Genomic DNA, 23,184 nt, shown 5'->3' on the forward strand with positions numbered 1-23,184 from the left:
GGGATAGAGAGGCAGAGAGGTTTAGGAAGGAAATTCCAGGGTTAGGGCCAAGGCAATTGAAGAAATGTTTACCAGGGATGAATGTTCAAGAGGCTGGAATTAGGTGATATCTCGGAGGTTTTGTGGCTGGAAAATGTTAGAGTGATGAGACAGAAATGTTTGTATTTCTGGGGACTCTAACATTAGATGTTTATTAATATGATAATCACAAATAAATTCAACAGGGAGTCTAGTAGCTGCCACCAAGTGGAGGTGACTGACAGAGATGTGTTTAAAGGAAAGTTTGGTAAACAAGTAAGAGAAAAGAATTGAGGGACATGTTTGTAGGGTTAGATAATTAGTGTAGGGAAAGGTTTGTATGCAGGACTGAAACACTGGCAGCATCTGGTTGGGCCAAATGACAGTAGACCACACAGGCTCGGTTATAACCCACTCCTTTCCACAAAGTTAAAATCATTCTGTCCGGGTACATATTCCGTTCCAGCTGCTCAGAATCTGCATTGTTGATGTCTCTCACTGATAGAAATAGGGAGAGTAAAAGGTGCAATATTGGATAGGTTCAGTGAGCGACTATATCTCATCAATGATGCATCAGAGAATTGTTAGTTCAGGAGGTTATATAAATGAAATATTTGATTGTCAGGAAATCTTTAAAGGCTTTTTGTGAGGGGAGAGATGTACCTATTTACCCCCCTCACCGCACCCCTCCCCCATCCTCTTCACTGATCCCTAACCACACCTGCTGCATCTCCATCCTTATTGGGAACCAATAAAATGGCTCAAATCTTCTTGATTGAGGTTATGTTTTATGTGATCCTGCGTCATTATTAAAGACAGAAATATGAACAAAGTTCACAGCCATAGTGCAGTCCCAGGTTACTGGAACACTAATTAGGCTACTGGAATATTAATTAGATAAGTCTTTTCCAAATCATACAATAGTACTTAAGTAGAGCAGGAAAAGTACAATAAAGGTTCAGTTGAGGTCGCATGACTTCAGGGTTCCGATGGGCTACCAAGTTTCATTTAAATTGCCGATCCAACCTGGTGGTTATTGAAAAGGAGAATATCTCGGCCGCTGGAGTAAATTGAAAACCGATTGCAAGGGTTTGTGAAATGTAAATACAGGCAGAGCAGGCAGGCAGTGTGCATTCTGAAACACATCCTGATACTTCAGGCAGGCTTCAGGCCTTCAGTGTTCAGGCATTTCCTTCAAGTTGTTGGATGTGGACATCACTAAAAGTCTCTGAAGCTTCTGTTCTTCCCCTCATACAGGGTGTACGAACTGGTACACCAAACGCTGCGATACGTCTGGTTTCCGGATAATCCCCTTTTTATAATATTGCCGGATAGAACGGCTTAACTTATCGTAGTTCATTGCTGGTCGATTCTTCCGGATTCCCCACAACCTGGCAACCTGCGCAGAATCTTCAATCTTAAATATACCTGGACAGGGATAAGACGGAAAAAGTTCCTGCTTGTTAGTGGTTACAAATTATCTAAGTAATTAATAGACTAGGAATGAGGTGGCTGAAAGCGTTTCCCTTTCATTCCAGCATGGGAATGTAAATCTAACTCTGATTGAATTTGGTTGGGGCAGCAGCTGGGGGTGTTCAGATACCTTTAATATGCCCAGGAAATTTTAAAGATTCTTTAATGGATGGGGTTATCAAGGCAGCATGTCTTGCTCATCCCTAATTGCCCTTGAGTAGGTAGTGGTGGTGATGAACAGCACCATGTGGCGTAGGAACGTCCTAAGTGCTGTCAGGGAGTTCCACAGGTGAGGTGAGAATGAGTGCCCTTGACATTAATACAGCCATTGACTGAGACCTGCCCAAGAAGCTGATGGTGGGGGATTCAGTGATGGTTTTGCCATTGAAGGTCATTGCAGACTGACTTGCTTCCCTCTTTTGGAGATTTCATTGTCCATCGCTTGTGTGGTGTGAATGTTACTTGTGGTTAATCAGCCTGTGTCTGAACATTGCCAGGTTTTGCTACATGTGGACATAGGCTATTTGAGTATAATGGAAATTGTGAATGTGACTGTGTAATCACCAGGAAACATCCCCATGTCATTCCTTCTCATGGAGCAGCTGTAATCTGGGATGCTGCCCTGAGGAACTCCCACAGTGATGTCCAGGGGCTGAGATGACTGACCTCCAACAACCACAACCATCTTCCTTTCTATTAGGTATGATTTGAACCAGTGGAAAACTACTCAAGCTCTAAACTACTTGTTGGAGTTTAGAAGGTTGAGGGGAAATCTTATTGAAACTTACAGGATACTGCGAGGCCTGGATAGAGTGGACATGGAGAGGATGTTTTCACTAATAGGAAAACTCGAACCAGAGGGCACAACCTCAGGCTAAAGGGACGATCCTTTAAAACAGAGATGAGGAGGAATTTCTTCAGGCAGAGAGTGGGGAATCTGTGGGACTCTTTGCCGCAGAAGGCTGTGGAGGCCAGGTCACTGAGTGTCTTTAAGACAGACAGATAGGTTCTTGATTAATAAGGGGACCAGAGGTTATGGAGAAAAGGCAGGAGAACGGGGATGAGAAAAATATCAGCCATGATTGAATGGTGGAACAGACTCGATGGGCTGAGTGGCCAAATTCTGCTCCTATATCTTATGGCTTTATGGACATGCCTGGGCTGCTTTCTACTTTACTGGGGAGATGCCAATGGTGCAGAAATGCTGAATAACCTGGTTTGGTTGCGGCTGGTTGTGGAGCACAAGTCTTCAGAGTTATAGGCAGGATGTTGCCTTTACTCCCTCCAGTGTCTGCTTCATGTTGAGGGAATCAAATTGGTTGAAGGCTGGAACCTAAGTTGCAGCAGACCTCAGGAGGAGGCTCAGAATTTCCAGCTGAAGATAGGGCAGATTTTTCAGATTTCCCTTTTGCACTAATGTGCTGGGCTTGGCCAGTTTGAGGATGGGGATATTTGTTTAATTGTCCACCACCATTAGTAACTGAAAAGACAGAATTGCTGAGTTTTGTTCTGATTTACTGGTTGTGGGACCTCTGGGCTCCTGTCTATCACATGCTGCTTCCACTGCATGTTGTAACTTCACCAGGTTGGCACCTCATTGTTGGGTATACCTGGAGCTGCTCCTGGCGTGTCCTCCTGCACTTCCCGTTGAACCAGGGTTGATGGTAAAGGGATTTACTGGGATGTGGAGTTACAGTTTATGATTGAATACAATTCTGCCTCTGGTGGTAGCCCACGGTGTCTGGTGGGTGAGACTCTGAGCTGCAAGATCTGTTCTGAATCAGTTCCATTTAACATGGTGGTAACACAACATAAAGGGTGGTATCCTCAGTGGAAAGACAGGATTTTGTCTCCACAGGAACGGGGGACCTGGTCAGTCTCACCAGCATTGACACTGTGAACTTGTGGCAAGTAGATCGGAGAGGGACTGGTCCAGTAGCTTTGTCCCTCATGTGGTTCCCTCACCACCTTCCACAGACCCAGTCTGGCAGCTACATCCTTCAGACAGTTTGAACAATAGTTACCCGATTGCTATTGCTTCGCGATGGATGGGATCCTGCTTTGTGCAAGTTGGTTGCAACCATTAATAAAAAGTTGTCCTGCACCCAATCATTCTGAAATCCTGCAGTTACCTTGGTAAATATCAAGGGAATGCCACACTCATTATAACAGGACTGTGATGAGAATGTTAGGCCCCCACAAGGGTGTGTCTACCTCCGGCAGATGCAGTGGGCCATTTAAATTGCTGTTACTTTGACGGGACAGTAATTATATCCTCCTGGGCTTAATATCCCACTGGGCATAATATCATAGAATCCCTACAGTACAGAGGGAGGCCAATCAGCCCATTGAGTCTGTACTGACCACAATCTCACCCAGACCCTATTCCCGTAACCCCACACATTTCCCCTGCTAATCCCCCAGCACCAGGGTCAACATAGCGTGGCCAATCCGCACATCTTTGGACTGTGGGAGGAAACTGGAACACCTGGAGGAAACCCACGCAGACATGGGGAGAACATGCAGATTCTGCACAGACAGTGACCCAGGCTGGGATTGAACCTAGGTCCCTGGCACTGTGCGGCAGGAATTTTAACCACTGTGCCACCGTGCTGCCAATATCCCGCTGGGTGTAATATCCCACTGGGTGTAATATCTGACTGTGTGGGACAGACCATTAAATCCTGGGTGATGAACACAGTAAGTGACCGACCTTTCTCTTTATTCAGCCAGCGGATGAATCGACCGTAGTTGTGTGGTTTCAGCAGGAGTTCCTTCAGGAATTGCCAGAGGTGAATTGGTTGTCCCGAGCAGGAGGAATCTGCCTCTGTGTCCATCCATCGTTCATCACTGCCTGTTGAGAGGAAGCACAGTTTGTCATGTCACTTCTCCTTGTCACAGACACTGCTGAACCTAAGAGACAAGCCGTTAATCCAAAATGAATTGTCAGAGATCTGAGTACAGAAGGACAGAAGAAACATCTTCACACTCAGCTTTGAGGATGTGATGGTAATTTCCAGGGTCAATAGTTTCTTTCTCACTTATACTGAGATTTAAGCTTAGTTTGGATAACTGGATGGAAGGGAATGAAGAGAAAATGTTGTTCAGCCTCTGAACAAGAGACTGTTGTTCAGTCTCTTGTGAGACTGAATGGTAACTTCAATGTAGTTCTGAGGCTGTATTTGAGAATAAAATGTAAAAAGTTTGATTAAACAGAACCATTTTTCCAATTCAAATGTGCAGTTTACGTTTAATAGTTTTTTTCAAAATGCTAAGTTGGCACGCTTACAACCAGCAGCCATTCGAAACTGTTACTGAATAATGCACCTTATTTTCTGGGTGGACACTGTAGCTTTGATGTAATGGGTTGGTGGCCTAGTTAAGCTCAGAGATAGGGGGCTGTGCACTGTGTTACTGATCGTATCTACATGTGTGGATTCAATATCTTGACGGAATGTCTCTTCACCTTGAAGAACTGATTTGAGCTCTTTATAATAGTTAAATGTTTCAAATGCTTAAGGCAAGATTCTCTTTACTTGGAACAATCTCTTCGTCTCTCCAGACAGTGACAGGGTCACTGGACCTGTCTAACTGGGGTGTTTTGATTACTGCTACTGATTAGGTTTCTGGGGGAGAGCAAATGGATAAGATCCAGAGGTCTGTGACACAGTGAGTACATGTGAAACTCTCCAATGCATGGACATTAGGGAGGGAGCAGGAAATGCTCAAAGGCTCAATGCCAAGGAGCTATTGAGTTCCTGTTACTGGTTTTGCAAGTACAATTTTGGAATATCACAATGAGGGGGGAAGAGAGGAAGGTCAAACTATTGTGAAATGCCACTCTTGTGATGCCCACCAACGACTGGTTCAAACAGCACTGGCAGAGATCTATTGGCACAGGTTATGTACTCCCATCAGAATGTGATGGAACACCACACCATCTGGTCCCAGTTGCAGAGACACCCTCAGGTCCAAGGGGCAGCAGAGGACTATTGAATTGTTTTGAGTTTGTAGTTGGATTATTATAATTGGATAAAGCAGTGTTACAGTTTTGTATATGCCAGCGTTTACACCCAAAACATGAAGTGCATTGAATAGATTGCACAGCACATTGTCGAACAGTGTGACAAAATGTCAAACTTTGATATAGATTATCAAAGTCAAACAAATCCAATCCTTCTGCACAGAAACCATCAGGCCAGCCACAACATTTAAACTCCATCCTTGTTTTTTACTCAGTATATTTATACTTCAAGGAGGACAGTTCTACTCCACTCAATGCCGATCTTTTACACAGGCCTTTTCTGGATTAAAGATTTTAAAGTTTTTATTGTCACAAGTAGACTTACAAAGTTACTGTGAAAATCCCCCAGTTGCCACACTCCGGCACCTGTTCGGGTACACTGAGGGAGAATTTAGCATGGTCGATGCACCTAATCAGCACATCTTTTGGACTATGGAAGGAAACCAGAGGACCCGGAGGAAACCCATGCAGACACAGGGAGAATGTGCAAACTCCGCACAGACAGTGACCCAAGCTGGGAATCAAACCCTGGCACTGTGAGGCAGCAGTGTTAACCACTGTGACACTGTGCTGCCTGACTGTACCACTGGATGTGTGGGATTCAGCTCTTATAGAATCCCTGCAGTGCAAAAGGAGGCCATTCATCCCATTGAATCTATTCCTATGATGAAGGAATTTGGGAAGAGGAGCCGGCCTTTCAGCCTCCTGAGCCTGTTCACCATTCAATTAGACTGTGACCAGCCTGCAGCCTAACTCTCTCTGTATGGAACGTGCTCAGAGAGACAATCTTCATTCAGAATTGTTTGCAAAATCTTTTCACTTCTGGAACATAGAACAGCAGAGGAACAGGCCCTTTGGCCTATGATATTGTACTGAATATGATACCAAATTAAACTAATCCCTCCTGCCTGCCCTTTGTCCATATCCCTCTATTCCGTGCATATTAATGTGCTTATCTAAAAGCCCCTTAAATACCCCTATTGTATCTGCCTGCACCACCAGCCCTGGCAGCATGTTCCAGACACTCACCACTCTCTGTGTAAAAAAAACTCTCCCCTCTCATCTCCTTTGAACTTTCTCCCTCTCACCTTCAGTGCATGCCCTCTAGTATTAGACATTTCAACTCTGGGAAAAAGATTCTGACTCTCAGCCCTATCTATACCTTTCATACAGATTTCTATCAGGTCTCTCCTCAGCTTTCGCTACTCCAGAGAAAAGAACTCTAGTTTGTCCAGCCTCTCCTTATAGCTCATACCCTCTAATCCAGGCAGCATCTTAGTAAACCTCTTCTGCACCCTCTCCAAAGTCTCCACATCTTTCCTATAATGTGGCAACCAAAACTGAACGCAATATTCTCAGTGCAGCCTAATGAAAGTTTTATAAAACTGCAATGTGAAATCCTGACTCTGGTACTCAATTCCCTGACCAATAAATGCCGTCTGCCTTCTTTACCGTCCTACCTATTTGTGTGGCCACTTTCAGGGAGCTATGGACTTGAACCCCAAGATCCCTCTGTACATCAATGCTGTTTAGGGTCCTGCCATTAACTGTAAACTTACCCTTAACATTTGATCTCCCAAAGTGCAGCACCTTACACTTGCCCGGGTTAAACTCCATCTGCCACTTCTCCGCCCATATCCGCAGCTGATCTCTATCCCATTGTGTCCTTTGACAACCTTCTACACTATCCACAACTCCACCTATCTTTGTGCCGTCTGTAAGCTCGTGTAGCAAGATTAAACAGCAATTAGAAAGGACTCTTTGTTAAGACATTTCCCACACAATCCCTCCTTTCACAAATCCTCGGAAATTTTTGCTGCTGTCACAGGAGACGGGGACAGTGTCGTAAAGATTAGGATTCTCTGCGGTGGAAACAGAATCAGAACTGATCTGCTGGTCAGGTACAACGTTTTGGTGGCCTGGGTGTTTTTCTACTTTGATCCAGCACTGGTCATGGCCTCCCTGCAAGAACATCAGCACAGCTACGCTCAACAGATTGAAGATTGAACAGGTCAGTTTGGATGAGTAGAAAGAGAAGGTTACATACAGACGGAATGTTCAGATGTTGGCAGCAGTATGTTACCATTATATCTGTTGTCCCCAGGAGACGACTTCTCTTTCATCCAGGCAGCTGTGAAATAGGAAAGCACTTTGTGTTAATAAGCGTTCTGGAGACCCGGGTTCGAATCCCGCCACAGCAGATGGTGGAATTTGAATTCAATATAAAAATATCTGGAATTAAGAATCTACTGATGACCATGAAATCATTGTCGATTGTCAGAAAAACTCACCAGGTTCACTTTAGGGAAGGAAATCTGCCTTCCTTCCCTAGTCTGGCCTACATGTGACTCCAGAGCCACAGCAACATGGCTGACTCTCAACTGCCCTCGGGCAACTAAGGATGGGCAATGCCCATGTCTCATGAATGAATAAAAAGATATCCACCACTCACAGATAGAAGCACAGAATCATTTGAATTCCTATAGTGCAGAAGGAGACCATTCAGCCCATTGAATCTTTACTGACCACAATCCCATTCAGATCCTACTCACATAAAGTTATAGAGTCAGAGAGGTTTACAGCGTGGAAACAAGCCCTTTGGCCCAACTTGTCCATGCTGCCTTTTTTTTTAAATCCCTAATTGCCCGCGTTTGGCCCATATCCCTCTATACCCATCGTACCCATGTGACTGTCTAAATGCTTTTTAAAAGACAAAATTTGTACCTGCCTCTACTACTACCTCTGGCAGCTTGTTCCAGACACTCACCACCCTCTGTGTGAAAAAATTACCTCTCTGGACACTTTCGTATCTCTCCCCTTGCACCTTAAACCTATGCCCTCTAGTTTTAGACTCCCCTACCTTTGGGAAAAGATAATGATATCTATCTGATCTGTGCCCCTCATTATTTTATAGACCTCTATATGATCACCTCTCAGCCTCCTACGCTCCAGAGAAAAAAGTCCCGGTCAATCTAACCTCTCTTTATAACTCAATCCATCAAGTCCCAGTAGCATCCTAGTAAATCTTTTCTGCACTCTTTCTAGTTTAATAATATCCTTTTCATAATAGGGTGACCAGAACTGTATACAGTATTCCCAGCATGGCCTTATCAATATCTTGTACAACTTCAACAAGACATTCCAACTCCTGTATTCAATGTTCTGACTGATCAAACAAGCATGCTAAATGCCTTCTTCACCACCCTGTCCACCTGTGACTCCACTTTCAAGGAGCTATGAACATGTACCCCTAGATTGCTTTGTTCTGTAACCCTCCCCAGTGGCCTACCATTACCTGAGTAAGTCCTGCCCTGGTTCAATCTACCAAAATGCATCACCTCGCATTTGTCTAAATTAAACTCCAGCTGCCATTCGTCAGCTCACTGACCCAATTGATTAAGATCCCATTGCAATTGGAGAAACTTTCTTCACTGTCCACTATGCCATCAATCTTAGTGTCATCTGCAAACTTACTAACCATGCCTCCTATATTCTCATCCAAATCATTAATATAAATGGACCCAGCGCTGATCCCTGAGGCACACCACTGGTCACAGGCCTCCAGTTTGAAAAACAATTCTCTACAACCACCCTCTGGCTTCTGTCAAGAAGTCAATTTTGTATGCATTTAGATACCTCACCCTGGGTCCCGTGAGATTTAACCTTATGCAACAACCTACCATGTGGTACCTTGTCAAAGGCCTTGCTAATGTCTATGTAGACAATATCAACTGCACTGCCCTCATCTACCCATTTACCCTCATCCACTGTCCCCACCTACCCATAACCCTACTTATTTACCTGCTGACCCTCTGACAGTAAGGGGCAATTTTGAATGGTCAATCAATCTAACCCACACATCTTTGGACTCAATATCACTTTTGTACCCCCCTAGCATCTCTATCCCTTTAATATTCATTCTTCAACATCTCTCCCGCCACTTGAGAGAAACATCAAAAAGATTAATTTTAATAAAATGTACTTTAAGATGTTCCAGAGAACTTTCTACCCAGCAAGGGATGTTTGAAACGTAGCCATCACTGCAATGTGGGAAACACAGCAAACTGTCTGCACCCAGCAGTTGAGAATGAAAGAAAAGCTCTACATTAACCCTTGCTCTGCCGAACCACCCTCATCCTGTACATTCCTCACTAAAACAACATTACCAAGAAATAAATTCAGAGTAACTGGCTATCACGGGGGCGTTTGTAGGATTTCACTGGCATATGATTGGCTGCTACATTAAAATGCTAACTGTGCATCAATAATTCAGGAGAGCCTTGCCAAGTCTTCACTGACCACGTGATAAGGTGCTGTGTAAAACACACGGCTTCTTGTTCTTACCCACAGAAATCTGAATAAAAATAAATACACTTTTTTACAGACAGACAAAAATGACTTTGGAAGGAAGTTCAGATCACCAACAACCTGTCCTGGTCCCCCCCCATGCTGACACTGTGCTTAAGAAAGCTCAGCAACGCTTCTACTTTCTCAGAAGACTAAGGAAATTTGACATGTCAGCTACGATGTACGATTTACAGCTTTACCGTAGAAAGCATTCTTTCTGGTTGTATCACAGCTTGGTCTGGGCTCCTGCTCTGCCCAAGATGGCAAGGAACTACAAAAGGTCATGAATGTAGCCCAATCCATCATGTAAACCAGCCTCCCGCCCATTAACTCTGCCCACACTTCCCATTGCCTCGGAAAAGCCAGCATAATTAAGGAGCACACGCACTCCGGACATTCTCTCTTCCACCTTCTTCCATCGGGAAAAAAGATACAAAAGTTTGCGGTCCCGTACCAACCGACTCAAGAACAGCTTCTTCCTGCTGCTGTCAGACTTTTGAATGGACCTACCTTGCATTAAGTTGATCTTTCTCTACACCCTAGCTATGACTGTAACACTACATTCTGCACTCTCTCCTTTCCTTCTCTATGAACGGTATGCTTTGTCTGTAACGTGCTCAAGAGACAATCCTTTTCACTGTATGTTAATATCTGTGACAATAATAAATCAAATCAAAATCAGTCAGCCTTGCCTGGCATCATCTTTCCAAAAACTTCACTAATACATCCCTGTCCCTACTTCTAAATACCCTGTTATACTTCTCGATAACCCAATCCTATTCAGAAATCGTCTTTCCTCTCCAGCTTCCCCGTTTCCACGTTTAAAGTTTTGAAATGTCTCTCTGTGTGAAAACACTGACATTGTTCTCTGTTCTTTGCTACCTGATCAGCTGGACCATCACGAGCACCCCGTAGGAAAGTAACTGAGCAGTGTCACTGGGACATTGGGAGAGCGAAGCTGATAGTTCATTAAACTGACGATAGAATGTCAATGTTCAACATTTTTGCTGCATCCTCTGCTGGGTCCTTAAGTAGGTGATGGATGTAACTGGGGATTGGAGATTTGGGCAAACGATGGCCCAGTGGCATTAGACCATAAGAACATGCGACATAGGAACAGAATTAGGCCATGCAGCCCATTAAGTCTGCCCCGCCAGTCAACCATGGCTGATATTTTTCTCATCCCCATTCTCCTGCCTTTTCTCCATAACCCCTGATCCCCTTATTAATCAAGAATCCATCTAAAGACACTCAGTGACCTGGCGTCCACAGCCTTCTGCGGCAAAGAGTTCCACAGATTCCCCACTCTCTGGCTGAAGAAATTCCTCCTCGTCTCTGTTTTAGAGGATCGTCCCTTTAGCCTGAGACTGTGTCCTCTGGTTCTAGTTTTTCCTACTAGTGGAAACATCCTCTCCACGTCCACTCTATCCAGGTCTCGCGGTATCCTGTAAGTTTCAATAAGATCCCCCCTCATCCTTCTAAACTCAACGAATACAGGTGCAGAGCCCTCAACTGTTCCTCATAGGACAAGCTCTTCATTCCAGGGATCATTCTTGTGAACCTCCTCTGGACCCTTTCCAAGGCCAGTACATCCTTCCTTAGATATGGGGCCCAAAACTGCTCACAATACTCCAAATGGGGTCTGACCAAAGCCTTCTATTGCCTCAGAAGTACATCCCTGCTCTTGTATTCTAATCCTCTCAACATGAATCCTAACATTGCATTTGTCTTCCAAACTGCCGACTGAATCCACACATTAATCTTCAGCGAATCTTGAACAATGACTCCCAAGTCCTTTTGTGTTTCTGATTTCCTAAGCATTTTCCCATTTAGAAAATAGTCTATATCTCCATTCCTCCTTCCAAAGTGAATAACCTCACACTTTTCCCATTGCACTCCATCTGAAATTTCTTTGCCCACTCTCCAAACCTGTCCAAGTCCTTCTGCAGCCCCCCCCCCCGCTTCCTCAATACTACTGTCCCTCTACATATCTTTGTATCATCTGCAAACTTAGCAACAGTGCATTCAGTTCCTTCCTCCAGATTGTTGATGTATATTGTGAAAAGTTGTGGTCCCAGCACTGACCCTGAGCCACACCACTACTCACCAGCTGCCATCCTGAAAATGATCCCTTTATCCCCACTCTCTGCCTTCTATCAGTTAGCCAATCCTCTATCCATGCCAGGATTTTATCCTTAACACCACGGGCACTCATTTAACAGTCTCCTATGCGGCACCTTGTCAAAGGCCTTCTGGAAATCTAAATAAATCACGTCCACTGGTTCTCCTTTATCTAACTTCCTTGTTACCTCCTCAAAGAACCCTTAACAGATTTGTCAGGCATGACCTCTCCCTGACAAAGCCGTGCTGACTCTTTTCTACTTTATCATGCACTTTCATCTTTTATAACAGACTCCAAAATTTTGCCAATGACCGAGGTCAGGCTAATTGGCCTATAATTTCCCATCTGTTGCCTCCCTCCCTTCTTAAACAACGGTGTTACATTCACTACTTTCCAGTCCTCTGGTGCCCTCCCTGCCTCCTGAAAGATCACCACCAATGCTTCCACAATTTCCTCAGCTATCTCTTTTAGAATCCTGGGCTGTAGTCGATCTGGTCCAGGTGACTTATCCACCTTCAGACCATTCAGTTTCCCCAGAACCTTCTCCTTAGTAACGGCCACTACACTCACCCTTGCCCCCTGACTCTCCTGGGGCTCTGGCTTCCCACTGGTGTCTTCCACCGTGAAGACTGATGCAAAGTAACTATTCAGTTCCTCTGCCGTTGCTTTGTTTGCTATTATTACTATCATTAGACTATTAATCCAGAAACTCAGCTAATATTCTGGGGACCCAGCTTCAAATCCCACCACAGCAGATGGTGGAATTTGGATTCAATAAAAAAAATCTGGAATTAAGAATCTACTGATGACCATGAAACCACTGCTAATTGTCGGGGAACTAACTCCAGAGCCACAGCAATGTGGTTGACACTCAACTGTCCTCAGGCAACAAGGGATGGGTGATAAACACTGGCCCAGACAGTGACACCCATGTCCCAAGAATGATTAAATAAAAAGATGGGTATCTAACAGGGTGGCACAGTGGTTAGCACTGCTGCCTCACAGTGCCAGGGACCCGGGTTCAATTCCAGCCTCAGTCACTGTGTAGATTTGCACGTTATTTCGCATTTCTTCCTTTCTAACTTTAAACTCAATCAGAGCCTGATCATTATTAAGTAATTGTTCACACACTGTCAGGCTGTAAAATAAATCTGGTTAATTACACATTCCAAACTCTAATAAAATCTGCCACCTTGTTGGTCCTTGGATCGATTGCTGCAGAAAACTAACCGCAAAATAACAACTGAGGTTCTCGGTTCAGGCAAATTTAACTCTAATGTGATGGGATAAAGATCGTGCTGAGTAAACTGGACAGATCTGTTACCGGTAAAAACACAACAGGTCAGCGTGAAACAGAATTTACTGATACAGAACTACCCTCTGAGCTGAACCTGCCAAAAAGATGTGTGAGAAATTTAAACTATTCTGACATGTACTAGTTTGCTTATTCTAATCTGGGTGGGAGTCAGACAAGGCTGACCAGCTTCCTGTCTCATCCACTAATGCACTCTGACTTTGTTACTGCCTTGTCTATTCTTTGCAATTACATCGTCACAAAACTGCCCATTAAAAAGTCACAAAGCCTAGTGTAAAATTATTCACACTCCTTGGTGTAAAGCTACACTGTCTGTCTGTCTGGTTCACACTTGCTCACACTGTCTGGTTCACACTCGCTCACACTGTCTGGTTCACACTCGCTCACACTGTCTGGTTCACATTTTCTCAGACTGTCTGGCTCACACTCGCTCGCACTGTCTGGTTCACACTTGCTCACACTGTCTGGTTCACACTCGCTCACACTGTCTGGTTCACACTTGCTCACACTGTCTGGTTCACACTCGCTCACACTGTCTGGTTCACACTTTCTCAGACTGTCTGGTTCACACTCGCTCGCACTGTCTGGTTCACACTCGCTCACACTGTCTGGTTCACACTCGCTCACACTGTCTGGTTCACACTTTCTCAGACTGTCTGGTTCACACTCGCTCGCGCTGTCTGGTTCACACTCGCTCACACTGTCTGGTTCACACTCGCTCACACTGTCTGGTTCACACTTTCTCAGACTGTCTGGTTCACACTCGCTCACACTGTCTGGTTCACACTCGCTTACACTGTCTGGTTCACACTTGCTCACACTGTCTGGTTCACACTCGCTCGCACTGTCTGGTTCACACTCACTCACACTGTCTGGTTCACACTCACACACACTGTCTGATTCACACTCGCTCGCACTGTCTGGTTCACACTCACTCACACTGTCTGGTTCACACTCGCTCGCACTGTCTGGTTCACACTCACTCACACTGTCTGGTTTACACTCGCTCACACTGTCTGGTTCACACTCGCTCACACTGTCTGGTTCACACTCGCTCACACTGTCTGGTTCACACTCACACACACTGTCTGGTTCACACACACTGTCTGGTTCACACACACACACACACACACACACACACACACACACTGTCTGGTTCACACACACTGTCTGGTTCACACTCGCTCACACTGTCTGGTTCACACTCACTCACACTGTCTGGTTCACACTCGCTCGCACTGTCTGGTTCACACTCACACTGTCTGATTCACACACACTGTCTGGTTCACACTCACACTGTCTGGTTCATACTCGCTCACACTGTCTGGTTCACACTCACTCACACTGTCTGGTTCACACTCGCTCACAGTCTGGTTCACACTCGCTTCCACTGTCTGGTTCACACTTGCTCACACTGTCTGGTTCACACTCGCTCACACTGTCTGGTTCACACTCGCTCACACTGTCTGGTTCACACTCGCTCACACTGTCTGGTTCACACTTGCTCACACTGTCTGGTTCACACTTGCTCACACTGTCTGATTCACACACCCTGTCTGGTTCACACTCACTCACACTGTCTGGTTCACACACATTGTCTGATTCACACTCGCTCACACTGTCTGATTCACACTCGCTCACAGTGTCTGGTTCACACACACTGTCTGGTTCACACTCGCTCACACTGTCTGGTTCACACTTGCTCACACTGTCTGGTTCACACTTGCTCACACTGTCTGATTCACACACCCTGTCTGGTTCACACTCACTCACACTGTCTGGTTCACACACATTGTCTGATTCACACTCGCTCACACTGTCTGATTCACACTCGCTCACAGTGTCTGGTTCACACACACTGTCTGGTTCACACTCGCTCACACTGTTGGTTCACACTCGCTGACACTGTCTGGTTCACACTCGCTGACACTGTCTGGTTCACACTCGCTCACACTGTCTGGTTACACTCGCTCACACTGTCTGGTTCACACTCACTTGCACTGTCTGGTTCACACTCGCTCACACTGTCTGGTTCACACTTGCTCACACTGTCTGGTTCACACTCACATGTCTGGTTCACACTCACTCGCACTGTCTGGTTCACACTCGCTCACACTGTCTAGTTCACACTCACACTGGTTCACACTTACACTGTCTGGTTCACATTCGCTCACACTGTCTGGTTCACACTCGCTCATACTGTCTGGTTCACACTCGCTCACACTGTCTGGTTCACACTCGCTCACACTGTCTAGTTCACACTCACACTGGTTCACACTTACACTGTCTGGTTCACATTCGCTCACACTGTCTGGTTCACACTCGCTCACACTGTCTGGTTCACACTCGCTCACACTGTCTGGTTCACACTCGCTCACACTGTCTGGTTCACACTCGCTCACACTGTCTAGTTCACACTCACACTGGTTCACACTTACACTGTCTGGTTCACACTCGCTCACACTGTCTGGTTCACACTTGCTCACACTGTCTGGTTCACACTCGCTCACACTGTCTGGTTCACACTTTCTCAGACTGTCTGGTTCACACTCGCTCGCACTGTCTGGTTCACACTCGCTCACACTGTCTGGTTCACACTTTCTCAGACTGTCTGGTTCACACTCGCTCGCACTGTCTGGTTCACACTTGCTCACACTGTCTGGTTCACACTCGCTCACACTGTCTGGTTCACACTTGCTCACACTGTCTGGTTCACACTCGCTCACACTGTCTGGTTCACACTTTCTCAGGCTGTCTGGTTCACACTCGCTCGCACTGTCTGGTTCACACTCGCTCACACTGTCTGGTTCACACTCGCTCACACTGTCTGGTTCACACTTTCTCAGACTGTCTGGTTCACACTCGCTCGCGCTGTCTGGTTCACACTCGCTCACACTGTCTGGTTCACACTTTCTCAGACTGTCTGTTTCACACTCGCTCGCGCTGTCTGGTTCACACTCGCTCACACTGTCTGGTTCACACTCGCTCACACTGTCTGGTTCACACTTTCTCAGACTGTCTGGTTCACACTCACTCACACTGTCTGGTTCACACTCGCTTACACTGTCTGGTTCACACTCGCTCACACTGTCTGGTTCACACTTTCTCAGACTGTCTGGTTCACACTCGCTCGCACTGTCTGGTTCACACTCACTCACACTGTCTGGTTCACACTCGCTCGCACTGTCTGGTTCACACTCACTCACACTGTCTGGTTTACACTCGCTCACACTGTCTGGTTCACACTCGCTCACACTGTCTGGTTCACACTCGCTCACACTGTCTGGTTCACACTCACACACACTGTCTGGTTCACACACACTGTCTGGTTCACACACACACACACACACACACACACACACACTGTCTGGTTCACACACACTGTCTGATTCACACTCGCTCACACTGTCTGGTTCACACTCACTCACACTGTCTGGTTCACACTCGCTCGCACTGTCTGATTCACACTCACACTGTCTGATTCACACACACTGTCTGGTTCACACTCACACTGTCTGGTTCATACTCGCTCACACTGTCTGGTTCACACTCACTCACACTGTCTGGTTCACACTCGCTCACAGTCTCGTTCACACTCGCTTCCACTGTCTGGTTCACACTCGCTCACACTGTCTGGTTCACACTCGCTCACACTGTCTGGTTCACACTCGCTCACACTGTCTGGTTCACACTTGCTCACACTGTCTGGTTCACACTTGCTCACACTGTCTGGTTCACACACACTGTCTGGTTCACACTCACTCACACTGTCTGGTTCACACTCGCTCACACTGTCTGGTTCACACACATTGTCTGATTCACACTCGCTCACACTGTCTGATTCACACTCGCTCACACTGTCTGATTCACACTCACACTGCCTGGTTCACACTCGCTCACACTGTTGGTTCACACTCGCTCACACTGTCTGGTTCACACTCACTCACACTGTCTGGTTCACACTCGCTGACACTGTCTGGTTCACACTCGCTCACACTGTCTGGTTACACTCGCTCACACTGTCTGGTTCACACTCACTTGCACTGTCTGGTTCACACTCGCTCACACTGTCTGGTTCACACTTGCTCACACTGTCTGGTTCACACTCACATGTCTGGTTCACACTCACTCGCACTGTCTGGTTCACACTCACTCGCACTGTCTGGTTCACACTCGCTCACACTGTCTAGTTCACACTCACACTGGTTCACACTCACACTGTCTGGTTCACACTCGCTCACACTGTCTGGTTCACACTCGCTCACACTGTCTGGTTCACACTCGCTCACACTGTCTGGTTCACACTCACTCGCACTGTCTGGTTCACACTCGCTCACACTGTCTGGTTCACACTCGCTCACACTGTCTGGTTCACACTCGCTCGCACTGTCTGGTTCACACTCGCTCACACTGTCTGGTTCACACTCGCTCACACTGTCTGGTTCACACTCACACCGAGTTGGTTTTGCCTACTTGGTTTTGACAGCTCACAGATCCACTCAGTGTCCAGCTGAATGTCGCAGTTTCTCTCTGAATAAGAGGTCATCTCGCACCAACAGTTCTCTTTGTGGTAACTTGATTTACAAAACAATAGATTGGTCAACCTGACACACAAACTGTTGCCAGTCTTACAGCTTGTTCCCCAGATACGCATTACAGCCAATATCTTTGCGTATTCAGTGGCATTTTCAACTGAAATTGTTAATGTTTTGATGAAGTAATTAAAAACCAATCTGTCTTTATCAGCACAAGTCCATGGGAACCAAACTGATCGGCTTTTTAATCTAAGTTTCATCGCATTGAAGTCCTCCAAACATCACAATGGAACCTCACTCAGAACTAAGGAAATACATTTTAATAACTGGAAATGTATAAGTGACAGAGTTTATTATCATGAAGCGATTTCTAATTGCAGTGCCTATAATAATGCAACTTTAACTAGAGTTGAACAAGTGCAAAGAGGATTTAAATTGCTGTCTGTAAGAATGCAACGATTCATAATTACAAGTGCTAATAACAATGGTGAGGTTCATTTTCAATCTAAATGGGAAAGTCTGTAATACTGAGGTGGTGACAACACAGGGTAACACAGAAGACTTTTGCAATGTAAAGCTTTTGATGCAGCTCATTATAACAGGGACGTTTAAACAAAGCAATTTAAAGTTTATTTATTAGTGTCATAAGTAGGCTTACATTAACACCGCAATCAAGTTACTGTGAAAATCCCCAAGTCGCCACACTGTGTTCGAGTACACTGAGGGAGAGTTTAGTACAGCCAATGCACCCTAACCAAAGTGTCTTTTGGACTGTGGGAGGAAACCAGAGCACCCAGAGGAAACCTACGCAGACACGGGGGGAAACCATAACCACTGTGGATGAGTGTCTCTGACAGCAAAGAGGCTTATAAGAACTCTGTAATGGTAGAACTGTGGCACAGTGGTTAGGGCTGCTGCCTCCCAACCCCAGGGACCTGGGTTCGATTCCCAGCTTGGGTCGCTGTCTGTGTGGAGTTTGCACATTCTCCCCGTGTCTGTGTGGGTTTCCTCCCACAGTCTGAAAGACATGCTGGTTAGGTGGATTGACCATGCTAAATTCCCCCTCAAGTATAATTAATTTAATTTGGAACCATGTTTGGCGTAACATTGTGGGCCAAAGGGCCTGTTTCTGTGCTACACGGTTCTATGTTCTAGAAGTGAACAGACTTTACAAACAATTCTGAATGAAGATTGTCCCTCTGAGCACATTCCATACGGACACAGAGTTAAACTACACTCTTATCGAATGGTGAGCAGGTTCAGGAGGCTGAAAGGCTAATTTCCTTCCTATATTCCTGCACCATAGGAACAGACTCAATGGGACGAATGGCCTCCTTTTGCACTGTAGGGATTCTATAAGAGCTGAATCTCTGACTGCTTCATGGGAAAGCAGTGGTAATTGCACCAGTGGATAAGAGTCGGGGCCGGTCGCGCCTCGCATTCTCAGCCTGAACACGTACCAGATTTCCAGATGTCCAGATGTGCGTACAAAATATCACCACACATGGGCGACCTCTGTCTGAACTCCTCCTCTGACATCGAGCACAGGTCCTTCCCACTCAACTCCTGGAAAGATTTCCCGATTTGCGGCAGTCGGTATTGATGCTCAGTCCATAGAATCCATTTCTGGACGTTGCCCACACTCCACTCTATCGGATCTGAAAACAAGAGGATCTTTGGAATGAATGGTTTGGTATCTGAGAATGACTTCAATCCAGGACAATCACTCCTAGACCATGATGGCTTACACTTCAGGCCAATTGAATTGCCTTGATCTGAATGGGATCATCTGTATCTTGTTCTGTTCCACAATAAAATAGAGGAGTTATTTCCCATGCTCGGTCAATGAAACTTTGTGAATCACAGGGGTTCAGTATCACTGTGGTCTGAGCTACAAGATATGGCCCTGATGTTTGGGTCACATATTTAAAATAGTTTGCACCTTGCAGTTTATATTTAAGATGCATTGTGATCCTCATTTATTACACATTCATTATCTAGTAACCATTATTGGATCAACTCTGTAAGAAACATTACCCCTCACTCTGCTTTGCATCCTGTAAGATTCTGGGGGATGTATCCAGTTCTTAAGCTTAGTGTTGACTGAGTAAGGAGTATGTTTTTATGTTACCTCCTCCCTCAAGTTTTTGCATATGAAACCATATAAAACTCTCCTTCAAAAAGCAAAATGCTGCAGATTCTGGAAATCTGCGATATAAATGGAACGTGCTGGAAATACTTAGCATGTTTGGCCGCACCTGCAAAGAGAGAAACGTTTAAAGTTGATGAATTTGTTGGTGATTGTCCCTTTAAGGGCGACACAGCAGAGTAAGGGTCACATGGCCTGTGTGACCATTTGAGAGTCGGCGTGTGGAATCACCCCCATCGTGAGAGAGGTCCTTTGGCAAAGAGACACTTTGGGAGCTAGTTACAGCCATGAGGCTACTGAACAATTCTTATTAATAAATCCTTTTTGTGTTCATGAATGAAGACTCAGAAAGTGCGTCTTTACACCTGGTGATGAAGATAAATTATCCTGACACTGTCTTTGGCCCAATACCTGTGAGTATCCCGTTTTCAAAGTCTGAAAGAAAGTACTCTCCAGAATGCCTCTCTTTGGGTGAATAGACCCTCCATGGTGAACTGGACACAATATGTCAAACACCTTGGACATTATTTCCAAACAAATGAAATAGGCAGGGAGGTGAAACTTAATGCCATTCTCCTAAGTGTGGAGCTCAGACCTTCTAACATTGCTCACAGTCTTCCAATCCCAAGCTCCAAATCATTTAGTGACCTTGTGGGTTTAGTGAAGACTCAATTGCAACCTCAACTATTAATCATACTCCAGAGATTCAAATTTAATTTGTGGACAGGAACCTCAGGCAAACCCTTTGCAACTTACATTGCCAAACTACAGCAATGATCAGAGGATTGTGATTTTGGAGTTACTCTCAATGATATGTTGTGGGATAAGTTGGTCTGCGGCATGAACAACAGCAATGCTATTCAACACAGATTGCTTGCAGAGGTTGACATAAATTTTAATTGAGAAATGAAGATAGTACTACTCATGGAAAGCACTGAAAAAGAGGCACAAGAGCTGCACATTGACCCAGAAGGAACTCTTCCAGTGCAGACAATAAAAATATAACAAAACTCACTCCAACTTATAAATCAAAGAAATGGTTCAATTAAGAAACTTCATTGCTCCAAAACTTGAGGCCTCACCCTGGGCCATGCCAAGTTCCCCACAATTCCCAACATGTTCTAATTTATACTGAGTCAGCTGGTCATTCTGCCATTGGTTACAGGGTCTACTGGGTCAGGTGACTTTTACAGATTGTTGCCATTGGTCACATTATAACAGATTCAATGTTACATTCTGACACCACAGAACACAAAAAACGGCACATTCACTGGTAAGGGCGGAAACCCACAGCTAACTGTGTCGGGAAAACCACCCAGGTAACCACAAAGTGGGAAAGAATTTCAGCCACCCACAAAACAAAACGGTACAGGATAGGTAATCAGTAATGGGAACGTTATTGATGTGATCATAGAACCCAACAGTGCAGAAAGAGGCCCTTCGGCCCATCGAGTCTGCACCAAACACAATCCCACCCAGGCCCTACCCCCATATCCACCCACTAATCCCTGGACACTAAGGGGCAATTTCTTAGCACAGCCAATCAACCTAACCCGCACATCTTTGGACCGTGGGAGGAAACCGGAGCACCCGGAGGAAACCCATGAAGACACAAGGAGAACATGCAAACTCCACACAGCCAGTGACCCGAGCTGGGAATCGAACCCAGGACCCTGGAGCTGTGAAGCAGCAGTGCTAACCACTGTGCTACCGTGCCACCCCAAATGGTAACCATATTTCCAAATCGTATCAATTTAAGGAGACTGAGAGATTTTCTTGTCACAAGAGAGGATAGTTGATAAAGTGATGCGGAGCTAAGCCACAACCACCAAGTCATTCATCAACAGGATGTTACAAGTGGGTGAGTCTCACACCAATGATTCCAGTATTCATTCTCTGTTTAATCTATAAACAGACAAGATAGACCCTATTACTGTTAACGCTCTGGATAAATTGGAAGCTTCTTAAGATGGAAGAAGCTCATCTTCACAAAGGTGCATCAGCCACTGAGACGGGTGAGCACACATTTCCAAACCTAAGAGAGAAAGTCCAACCGTTGAATTTGAACAGCAATTTTGATCATTTGAAGACTTATACCGGAAAAGCAATAGAAAGAAAAGGCATGGGTAAGCTTTGGACAATAGTCTATTCAACTCCCAGCAATAATAGTAACAGGGGAAGGACCAAGCCTTCCCGACTGTGATTGTCTGAAATAAATCAAGTTTTTAAGTGCGGGAAGGGGGATTACCCGAACTGGTAAGGAAATACCAGAGCATCTTCTGTGGTGAATTAGGCAAAATCAAGGGGCTAGAAGCTAAGACCCAATGGCAACTCTCAATTCTTTAGGGAAATACCAGTATCATTTGCTTCAGGAGAGAAATTGGTACTAAGTTAAGCAGGTTGGAAAAAATAGGCAATATTCAGCCAGTTCAGTTCTTGGAATGGGCAACACCTATAGTTCCTGTATTGAAACCTACAATTAATAAGCTAACAGTTAATCAGGCCACCAAGCTGGATAAATGTCCAACCTCAAAAATTAAAGACCTATATGCAAAGCTGGCAGGAGGGTAATCTTACACAGAGCTGTATATGAGACCACATGTACCAGCAACTCGCGTTAGATGAAGCTTTCTGGGGGGGGGGAGGTATGTCTTTGCCACCTCAGCAGACGCTGCCGGGAGCCCAAAATCCCACTCTTTATCTCTCGTCCTTCCTTTGCTTGTAACCATGGTGACCCGATGTCCCGGGATTTTTATTAGAAGTTCTGGCTGCCTAACAGTTCGCTCAAAGTTACTCCAAAGTCCCGGTTTGCAGCTTTCCCTCTTTGCTGATCTAAATCGGACATTTCTGTCAGCTCGCCACTCTCTGCACACCATCAGCACCTCCTCTCTTCACTTCCTCTCCCCTCCATTTTATCTCTTACTCCACTTACTCATTGACAGGCCCCTAGTGCAGGAGATAGAATGGATGAGGAAAGGAGAACTGAGTCCAAGTTCCCCTCTCCTAGTGGCTAGCAAGCAACTCCTATTGGAAATTTCGTTGCCCCGATTCTCCCATCCCACTCTGCTAATTTTTTAGTGCAGCGGACCAGGAGAATCACACAGGGGGCGATACATGGGATTCACACCAGAGTCCACACTCTGCTAACGTTTCCCAGCGCCGGATTTCCAGCACGGTCTGCTCTGCATTGGAAATCGGTGG

At 45.5% G+C, this 23,184-nt stretch overlaps 1 protein-coding gene across 2 annotated transcripts in view; it reads right to left on the reverse strand.

The window, feature by feature from the left end:
* Positions 1-719: 719 nt before the first annotated feature.
* Positions 720-23,184, reverse strand: part of spdef (SAM pointed domain containing ets transcription factor) — a 71,607-nt gene continuing 49,142 nt past the window's right edge. Inside the window, exons 3-6 of one of the 2 annotated variants that reach the window (XM_080209938.1) lie at positions 19,295-19,492; positions 7,599-7,646; positions 4,205-4,345; positions 720-1,446 (exon numbers count right to left, since the gene is read on the reverse strand). In XM_080209938.1, the coding sequence (XP_080066064.1) occupies positions 1,268-1,446; positions 4,205-4,345; positions 7,599-7,646; positions 19,295-19,492 (566 nt within the window). In that variant the 3' untranslated portion in view covers positions 720-1,267. Of the gene's footprint in view, positions 1,447-4,204; positions 4,346-7,562; positions 7,647-19,294; positions 19,493-23,184 lie in introns of both variants that reach the window. The other variant, XM_080209937.1, reaches the window with a different exon arrangement.

This window comes from Carcharhinus amblyrhynchos, chromosome 22, assembly GCF_965287045.1.
Source record: "Carcharhinus amblyrhynchos chromosome 22, sCarAmb.v2.hapA, whole genome shotgun sequence".
NCBI classification, from domain to species: Eukaryota; Metazoa; Chordata; class Chondrichthyes; order Carcharhiniformes; family Carcharhinidae; genus Carcharhinus; species Carcharhinus amblyrhynchos.